Source organism: Clinocottus analis, unplaced genomic scaffold (genome assembly GCF_023055335.1).
Source record: "Clinocottus analis isolate CAN_PGR_092001 unplaced genomic scaffold, fCliAna1.0.p SCAF_21, whole genome shotgun sequence".
In the NCBI taxonomy this organism is placed as follows: domain Eukaryota; kingdom Metazoa; phylum Chordata; class Actinopteri; order Perciformes; family Cottidae; genus Clinocottus; species Clinocottus analis.
In genome coordinates, this window is record NW_027175943.1 from 3,673,474 (window position 1) to 3,683,595 (window position 10,122).

The 10,122-nt window shown below is 47.8% G+C and overlaps 1 protein-coding gene across 2 annotated transcripts in view; it reads left to right on the top strand.

The window, feature by feature from the left end:
• Positions 1-9,597, top strand: part of rin1b (Ras and Rab interactor 1b) — a 24,196-nt gene extending 14,599 nt beyond the window's left edge. For both annotated transcript variants that reach the window (XM_068587722.1, XM_068587721.1), the window contains exons 4-12: positions 1-70; positions 791-882; positions 1,568-1,743; positions 1,980-2,264; positions 2,460-3,021; positions 5,821-6,129; positions 6,642-6,773; positions 7,027-7,196; positions 9,273-9,597. The exon at positions 1-70 is cut by the window's left edge and continues 3 nt beyond it. In XM_068587722.1, coding sequence (XP_068443823.1) covers positions 1-70; positions 791-882; positions 1,568-1,743; positions 1,980-2,264; positions 2,460-3,021; positions 5,821-6,129; positions 6,642-6,773; positions 7,027-7,196; positions 9,273-9,596 — 2,120 coding nt within the window. In that variant the 3' untranslated portion in view covers position 9,597. The remainder of the gene's footprint in view (positions 71-790; positions 883-1,567; positions 1,744-1,979; positions 2,265-2,459; positions 3,022-5,820; positions 6,130-6,641; positions 6,774-7,026; positions 7,197-9,272) is intronic.
• Positions 9,598-10,122: the final 525 nt, after the last annotated feature.

The following is a 10,122-nucleotide window of genomic DNA, read 5'->3' on the forward strand; positions in this document are numbered from 1 at the left end:
TCGCCTTGGAGAGCTCCGCGCTCACCTTCCCTGACCTGTGTCGCCTGGTGGCCTTCTACTGTATCAGCAGGTGATGCATTACTGCACCTGAAGCCCAGCGTGGCTGGAAGTGTGATGGGGGGGGGCTTCTGTTAGCTTTGAGGCGCTGCTGGCCTCCTAATCTCATTTATAAATGTGTTGTAAAGCATAAAGAGTCCTCACTTTAGTTAACTGCAGAAGATACTTAACTAATACTTAATCGCGGGCTTTGCATGGCCAAAAGTATGCGGACGCCCACATGGGATTGTTGCACATCGCCACTCTTCTGGGAAGGTTTTATACAACATTTTGGGACCCGGCTGAAGAGAATAACAACTACACACTATTTAGCTTCATGTAAAGCATGAGTGAACACTCAGTTCATTCATAAAGCATTGTTCCTTTATGAACACTCATTAAGATGCGATTCATAAACACAGTTATGCATGTTTTAGTCTTGATTAGTAAGCTTTACTGTTATGCGTTTCATGATTGGGTTTCCATACTTTAAAGATGATGGATTCCCTATTTGAAAGTTAAGTCATACATTTGTGCTTTATAAACGTGTTTTAATACTGCAATTCAATTCAGGTAGTTACAAGTCGTTAGTTCAATATGTTGTGTTAAATATGTGAAAAGTGAGCACCATCTACGCCTTACAAAGCATTAATAAATGTCATGATTATTTCAGGTAGTTACTCGTCATCAGTTAAGCTGTGTCTGGCGGTCACACACGTCCTCCTAGCGTAATTTGATTTCCTCCCGTCTGCAGAGATGTGTTGGCCTTCCCGCTGCAGCTCCCAGAGGCCATCGCTAAAGCCACGACGCACAGGCAGCTGGAGGCCATCTCACACATGGGCCAAGGTACAGAGAAGAGCTCTCATCCAAAGTGCAGACGTGCATCATGATCAAATAGTTATGGCACTCCCATCCGCCTCAGTGTTTAGTGCTAATTAGCAGAGATGGTGAAGTAAACATACTGCTGGCATGTCAGCATCGTCACTGCGGGCACGGCAGCTTGTTAATGCTGGCGTGCCCGCTGGCTCACGTTACCCACCGACCAACCAACTACCGAAAAAGAGAGCACGCCACAAAAAATAATGAAAAACATGTAAAGGAATAAGTGACTAAAGTGGCGACTGCCAGCTTGCGTCTATTTTAACACGGTAACGTACTTACGCCGCGGCAGAGGACGAGGTGCGACTTCGCGATGGCAGAAAATGACACCAGTAAGACACAGCATGTGTCACCGACGGCAGCTCCAAGACAAAAGGCTCTTTCTCCTCGCGGTTCTGCAAAAGCATCGCTCTCTCATCGGATGAACGTACATTACACGCCACGTATTTTATTGCTTTTTGGTAAAAAAAAAAAAAAGAAGAGAAAATGCCTGTTTCTCAAGCAAGTTAAGTAGCCTGAAGGAGGAAAATAAAGGGTCTGCGTGTAACATTTTAACACAACTTCTGCAAACAAATGAGAAAAGATCACGTATTTGAACGTGGAGCTGATGAAAAGCCTCGGTATCAAAACGCTCCGCTTCTCTCTGGACTAGAGTTCTGGAGCATACCGACGGCTTTGGAGATCCAAAACGGACCGGTGGACAAGGTGGCATCCAGCGGCGGCGGCCAGCGTCAGACGTCGGTGGCCCAGGACCGGCGTCTGACGCCGGCTCGACCCGGCAAGCTCTGCTTCATAAACCCTCTCTTCCTGCAGCTGGAGGTCAGCATAGTAAGTATTGAAGGGTGCATGGCTACGTGAGCTCTCTGAGACCTTCATTTTAAACTCCTCATTGGTTCGTAGAATCAAAAATCTCCATAGATATCTAAATTCACCCTCCTATATGACTGCTAATGTAACCGTTCAGCTTGCACTTCACTTTAACGCCCCTTTGAAAAATAAACAGTTCAAAAAGCCAGCGGCTACGGGGAGCCGAAGCGCTGAATCAACTTGTCCTTTTCCTGCAGCAGCCGCAGATCGTCAACCACAGCGCCTCCAATAAGCGCCACCGCTTCAAGCGCAGCATGCGGCTCCGGCTCTCCGAGTCCTCCATGAACCTGTCCCTGGAGGGCATCGGCTCCTACTCGCCTCCCTCGTCGCTGGAGCTGCCGGGCGGGTCGGAGAGGCTGCAGAAGGCCGCCAGTAACCCGCAGAGGAAGGTCCACCCCGGGGCGGGGGTCCTGAGGAGAACCCCCGCCGTGTCCCCGGGTTCTGCGGATGAAGAGGACGTGACGTCTGTCCATGTGCCACAAGTAATACGTCTCTATATCTTTATTTGTCTCTCAGACCATTCCTTCACTCCTATGTGGGACTGTGAGTATCAGAATGTTCAGACAAGTTTCATGTTTCGTCAGGATATTAACAACCGCAAATGACTCAGATCAAACAAGCCTTCTTCTTCTTCTCCTCATTTTTAAATCAATTGACTCCGTTCTGTCCTGATCAAGACATCTGCAAAGGTGGAGGTGGCTCCACAGGCCCGGCAGGTCCTCCGGGCGGAGGACCGAGGCATCGAGGTGGCCGTCCTGGCCCTGGAGCGCCGCCCGGCTCCGTCCCTGGCCGAGCTGGACAGCACCAGCTCCTTCAGCAGCATGGACGAGGACAACGACTCGGATTCGGATCCGGAGAGCATGGCCCAAGCCCAGGCTCACTTCTACCCGCGCCCGCCACTCGTGCGCTCTCGAGGCCGCGGCGGGCTGCACCGCATGAGCGAGGCGTTTGTCTGCTTCTTCGCTCCGGACAAGCGGCTGACGCGACTGGTGGAGGAGCTGTCCAGAGACAGGCGCTCCATCTTCGGCGGCATGGTTCAGGACTTCATCCTGGCACAGAGGGAGGTGCTCAAATCCCTGGCTTCCTCCACCTCCACATCCTCCTCTTCCTCATCGCGCGTGACCTCCGTGCAGCTCCTGCAGGGTCTGCGCCTCTTTCTATCTCAGGCAAAGTGCTGCCTGCTGGACAGCGGAGAGCTGGAGCCTCCCATTGAGACGCTGGTGCCGGAGAACGAGAAAGGTGACCAAACAGACACCTGGTGAATGTGTCGATACACAATCATCAATTTAAAACGCATCATATTTAAACTACAGCATGAAACATGTCTTCCAAATACTTGCTTTTTGTCTCCAGAGAGAGCATAAGCCTTGTGACGCAGCCTCAAACAATCTGATTGGTTGATCCAACTTCCTGTCATGAGAAAGGTTCATACTGATCCAGCAGAACGACACCGGACATCACACCTGGGAGTGTTTCTCAGCTTTTAACATTATTGCAGCCATGACTTACAATGTATTAATCTTTGCTATAAAAAACTATATTCATAGAAGTTATTTTCCACAATTTAAAGAGACGAAATTTAGATTTGAGCCGATTGTGGCGGATTACATTTTGAGTTCAATCTCCTCAACCCTCGTGAAATTTCTGGTTTCGCGTGATTGGTTTGTCACATCGAAACGAGGAGACGGCGAGTGCAGCAGGGGACGGCAGGAGGCAGAGAAATGTGAGAAAAAAAAAGTGTACTATTAGAAAACACTGATTCAATGGAGCGCTATGCCAGAGGACGCAGGTCTATGGAAACAGACAGCCTTTTCTCATAAATGGTGGGCTGCCCAGGCTCCAGTGAAAGGCACTGTCAACACAAAGTAGTTTGCGTGGGGAGGGTAGAGCCTCATTCACTAGCGCTCATATTGTCTTTGGTATTTAGAAAACAGCATTAGGAAAGCCCTGGCCGACGCGCCTGCTCTCACATCCATCACATTCAAAGTGTGATTCTTCTCGTTGTTGTAGAGACATCGCAGGGTGCTACTGGAAGGATTCGAGTTAGATCTTTTGACACCGTCCTGTGCGTAGGTTTTTTCTTTTTTGGACTGTGCGGCTGTGTGTGTGTGTGTGTGTGTGTGTGTGTGTGCAGGTGCGTGAATGTGCGATGATGGATGGTTGCCTGGCAGTGCAGAGGCTTCAGGGGGAGAGCGCTCGGCCGCTGCCTTCCTTCCTTCCTTCCTCCCATCCTTCCTTCCTGCGCTCTGTTTCTGATTTATCTCGCATTGCGTCGGTGGGAGGCATTTGCATTTTTTCTTTCTTTTTTTTTCTCCCCCTCGTTTATCATAAAAAGATATCACAGTCCCACGCTCACTTGAAGAGCAGCACGATTCAGGGCAGGGTGGGAGGGAGGGAGGGATAGGAATAGGTAGAATACTTTCATAATGTAATCAGTTACAGGTCGATGAGTAATAGCTGAAAAAATCTGTTGTTTCTCAAAGCTGGCCGGTAACCAACGAGGCTGTAATCACATTACATGTAATCTGTTACTCTGGAGAGCTGGTAAAAGAGAGAGAGAGATGAGGGAGGGGAAGAGATGGAGGTAGAGAAACAGAGCACGGAGGGCGTGAATGATTAATCACAAGGGGGAATGATATAGTAAGGTAGATGTGTGGGGTGGGGGGGCTCATACAGGAGGGGAACATGAGAGATGGAGAGGAGGATATTGATGATGAGTGGAAAACAGTGTGCACTGGAGAATTGTTACCCACTTAGTCAGGACTGCCCACTGACTGCAGGAGAATCACTGTGTGTGTGTGTTTGTGTGTGTGTGTGTGTGTTTTCACGTGTGAGAGCATGCATGTGTAACGTATCCCAGAGTCTTTTTGTATTACACCTCACTGTTGTCAGGCCCAAAATAACGGGACTGTATATCCAGTATGTTAGCTTTTTAAATGCAAAGACAAATAAACATAAACAGGACAGAAAGGGGCCCAGCGGCACATGTTCGGGCCTCTATATGATGACGAGTAACCACATATGAAGAGGTTTCCAACAAATATGAACAATATCTGATGCAATACTATGCAGCAGCACAGCAATATATTCGGTTACATTTGTCAAGTCGGTCTCAGAAAATATTCTGCTGTTGAGTTTTACTTTTACTTGATTTATTCCTGTCTTGAGAAACTGACACAACCATTTCACATAACTAGCTTTAGAGTAACTAGCTTTAGAGTTACTAGCTTTAAAGTTAGCCTAAGTTTTAAAGTAACTAGCTTTAGAGTAACTAGCTTTAGAGTTACTAGCTTTAGAGTAACTAGCTTTAAAGTTAGCCTACTAGTTTTAAAGTAACTAGCTTTAGAGTAACTAGCTTTAGAGTAACCTGCTTTAGAGTTACTAGCTTTAAAATAAGTAGCATTAGATTAAGTAGCTTTAGAGTTACTAACTAACTAGCTAGTAACTCTAAAGTTAAGAGTAAGTAGCTTAGTAACTGGCTTTAGAGTAACTAGCTTTAGAGTTACTAGCTTTAGAGTAACTATCTTTAAAGTTAGCCTACTAGCTTTAGAGTAACTAGCTTTAAAATAAGTAGCATTAGATTAACTAGCTTTAGAGTAACTAGCTTTAGCTTTAGTGTAACTAGCTTTAGTATAACTAGCTGTAACTGGCTTTAGAGTAACTAGCTTTAGCTTTAGTGTAACTGGCTTTTGAGTAAGTAGCTTTAGCTTTAGTGTAACTGGCTTTAGAGTAAGTAGCTTTTGTGATTTGACACGTTCCACATTTCCAATACCATGATATTGATATTGAGATGGTATTGTAAGGTACTCGTGCTCCTCCATGTCCATTGCTGACATTTCATTCAGCTTAATAATTCAACAGCAATAACAGCACACCTCTCTGGGCTTCTTGCCAACGCCTCTAGATATGCAGACACGTTTCTCCACCTGCAAATGACAAAATACATAAAAATGCACAAGCAACTCTGTCTGCAGAAAAGCAGCCTCACAGTAAAAATGTCTCCGCTTCAGTCAAAACAAATGCACCCTCTGTCCTCAGACCTGGCGCTGGAGCGGGCCATGTTCTCCTGCGTGCTCAGGCCCCTGAGGTCCCACCTCGAAAAAGCTCTGTTGGCGTCGCACAATCAGGACGGCACCAGCCAGCGGCTCACCCAAAACATGATCCGTCTGAAGGGGGACGCCGCCATGGAGCGGCTCGGCGTGCGGACGGGCGTCCCCGACAGCCGCGAGGTGGAGAGGGTGAAGCAGAAGCTGGTCCTGATGCAGAGGACGCACTCCCCCATCGACAAGGTGCTGCTGCTGCTGCAGGTGTGCAAGTGCGTGCACAAGGCCATGGGGTCCTTACATGGTGAGAACACTCTACTGTAACTTTAACAACAAACGGTCCTAAAAAACTACTCTGATTTCAAGGTCTTGCATTTTCAGAGAGAGGTCGTCAACTGGAAATATTACATGTTTTCAAATATACTGTATTTGCTGCTTGAAAGCTTCCCTGTAAAAGGAATGAAGGTCAACAATCTTTGCAAAGGCGAGTGTCTTTTCACTTTTAAAAGCTCCACACTTCAGACCTACTGAATCCGTGTGAGCTGGAGCGCGACCTGTCTGCGTCTCAAATGACTGCACCATCATGTCTGTGCAGTTGAATATTTCAATTGGTACCCAGTAACTTGTTTTATATGAAGCTGGCATTTGCTGACATAGGTGGTAACTACATATGGCTACATGAAAGATGAGTGAAGTTTTTCTTCTCATTTTCTGTCTATACGAATTACTATGATGTATAAATAATGTAATCCACATTGTAATTATTTTTTTTTAACGATAGCTTACTCTTCTATTGTCCTGTTATGTTCTTTCCAGGACATGAAGTGAGCTGGGAAGACTTCCTGCCGTCGTTGTCCTACGTGATCGTGGAGTGCAACAGGCCTCACATCCTGATAGAGGTGGAGTACATGATGGAGCTGCTGGAGCCCTCCTGGCTCGGAGGAGAGGGTAAACCCTAAGCTTTTATATATATATATATATATATATATATATATATATATATATATATATATATATATAACTTAAGATTGAAAAACTTAAAAAACTTCTATCATACTATCATAGATGACCATTTTGCTGTTATTTATAGCAAAGCTAAGCTAAGTCTTGTCCACCTCTTTGTGTGTGTGTGTGTGTGTGTGTGTGTGTGTGTGTGTGTGTGTGTGTGTGTGTGTGTGTGTGTGTGTGTGTGTGGCTCCAGGTGGGTACTACCTGACCAGTGTGTATGCCAGCCTGTGTCTGATCCAGAGCCTGGACCGGGAGCAGCCGGTCTTAGGCTGCCTGACCCCGGAGGCCCAGGAGGCGCTGCAGGAGTGGAGCTCCAGACGCAGCCGAGAGGCCCAGAGACAAAAGGAGAACCAGCAGAGCCAGGTCGGTGCAGGGCCAGATGTTGTTTTTATTTTTATTGTAGTAGCAGAACACTAGAATCACTTGTAGTGTTACAGCACGTGTGGGTTTGCACACCATCTACTTCAGAGCTGTCACACAAGCTGTGTGAAGCTGATTGATGTGCAGAGTGTAGCAACTCCTGCTCATTATGCAGTGAAACACTTCGATGGGATATTCTCCAATGAATGACAATTCCATTTAAAAATGTTTAACTTTTTTATGTTAGGATCGTGGTTATCGAAAATAACACAACTATTTTTGTGATTTACTATTGACTTTCTTAACTCCCGGTGCTTCTGAACTCCATCCTCTGGAGCTGGAAGAACAAACAGACTAAAAGTCATTGAGAAACTCTTTCCCCTTTTCTTGTTTCATTGAACGGCACAAAAGACTCAAACGGCAACACAAACAAGGCGATACCCCCCCCCCCCCCCTCCTTCCTCCTCTTCCCGAAGAGGTCAGACTTTACATTATTACACTGATGGTGAGGAACATCAGATTATCCTACAGCTGGGACAGTGACAGGTGGGCACCGCCGCCCCATGTTTGATTCAAACTTGATCTCAGGCATTACTGCCGCTGCATGTTTTGCTGCTCGGGAAGTCGAGGGCAGCACTCAAATTTCCCAGAGGTGGTGCATAGGGGGTGGGGGGGGGGGATTGTCAGTGGAACAAGTCGTTCATCCGTCAGAAAACAGCACAAGCAGCACACCTGGATTTCCTTTTTTCCCCTCTGCGTGCAAAACACGTTTCAAATTCATTTTCAGGGATTAGTCTTTAGACATTTTTAGAGGTAATCCGCTGATCTGGGACCGCCCGGGCTTACGGCGGCGGCGGCACGCACTAATACACCGACTTTTACACTCTCCCTTTGTCGCTGTCCCCGGGGAGCCCCAGATTGGTGAAGCGGTCCACCAGATGCCACGAAGGGAAAAAAAAAAAAAAGGGCATTGTCATCCACAACGTTTCTGTCTCGTCACGTGGTGCCGCTCCTGGCTTCAAATAGCCGATCTAACCCACCCGGCAGCCAGTTTTTCCACTGACACAGGCGGGATCAGTGAGCCAAGTGCTATGAAGAAGTGGGCGGTCAGATAACATGAAATTTATTGAGCTGCATCTACCCATCGAAGCAGGCAAACACAATATGCACACGGACAGCGAGGAGCTCAGTGACTCTGTAAGTTTTGACGATGGCAGACCTGTTGATTGTGCTTACCGGTGTGTGTGTGTGTGTGTGTTTTTGGTCTTTTTAGAGCATATTTGGCCACTTGTGCGCCCGCGTGTGTGTGTGTGTGTTTGATGGGGAGGAGGTGGGCAGAGGGGTAGCTGTGTGTTGTTGTGTGTGTTTGTGTGTGTGTGTGTGAAGAGGATTCTCTCTGGTTTCTCAAGCTTGGATGTTTGGTGAAAGCGTTACGTTGAGTATGTTTTCTCTGTGTGTGTTTTAAAGAGAGGTGTGAGGGCGGTCTGTAGGTGGCTGAAGCTGGCATTATATAATGGCTCAGGTTAGGTCGCTGGTTAAGTGTTTGAAGAGCGGCTGTTGTTGTGTTTGATCGCTTTCTGCTCTTTTGGAAAATGGCGAAGAAAGTTTGGATGAAAGTGCCGAGGGAAAAACTTCCCCCGAGCGCCGAGATAGAGCGGGTTTATTGGATTATATTTGGCCAGTTTTGGACGTGGACACGCTCTCGTTGGATTAATATTGGGAGTTTGTCAATGAAGCTGTAGCGTGCAACAAACAGGGAGGAAAAAAAAAAGAGCAATTTCCCAAAGACGGTTTTCAGATAAAGCTCTGGGACCCGCTGTGTGTGTGTGTGTGTGTGTGTGTGTGTGTGTGTGTGTGTGTGTGTGTGTGTGGGAAGCAGCAGCTTTGTTCCAGAGAGAATATCTTTTATGAGCATCATTTTAGCTCATTTATCACAGTGGATTATCATCCTGTGTGTTCGCACAGCTCTCTCTCCTCCCCCTCTTTTGCCCTCACTCCATAAGCCTCTTGACCTCTGTTGTGCATGAATACAGTATATATTCACTCTCTCTCCTCCCTCCCTCTCCTCCCTCCCTCCAGAGGTGCGTTCGGATACTCTTCCAGGACGGGGAGCGGAGCGCCGTGCGGACGTTGCAGTGGAGTGCCGGGGAGACGAGCCAGGCCCTGGCGACGCTGTGCGCCGCCACCTTCGGCGTGTCCGACCCGCAGCAATACACCCTGTACTGGCGCAGCGGCGGCGAGATGAGGGCCCTGCCGCCTCAGGCCCAGCCCCAGGACCTGGCCAGCCACAGCGAGGGGGGCCCCTCGCTGTCCTACCTGAGGACCGACCACGACTTCAGCAAGATGCGGCGGCTCACCAGAGGTGGCGCCGTGGACCTGAGCGAGTCGGTGTGTGAGGAGTGAGTGGGAGGGATATGGAGGAAGGGGTGGGGGGGGAGGAGGGATGAAGGAGGAGGAGGAGGAGATGGGTGGTTGCTCTCGCTTTCTCTCTCTTTCTCGCTCTTGTTCGCTCTCTTTCTTCTCCGGCGGTGTGTTGTGTCTCGCCTTCGGCCCTTCTCTCCCGACTCGGAGCAGACCTTTAACGGTAAACTCTTTCCTAAAAACAACAACAACAACAACACACAAAAAGGACCAACACGCAGAGCACAGCAGGACCAACAGTCGTACTATGTACCGCTCAGTGTGGCTGCTGCTGTTAAAGGAGCGCAACCTGCTATTTGTGACATGGAAAAATGTGTAATAAATGGATTTGTTTTGTCATTTGAAACATGAACCCAGAGTTATAAACCCCGTGAAAGGGATTACATCATTTAAAAAAAAAAAACGTGAAGAGGCTCAAATCCAAAGACAAAATCTGTGAGGCTACTGTTGCCTGGAAACAAAAATCACTTCCTGTACGCACAGGAGGAGGCAAAGTGTCCACCGTGGT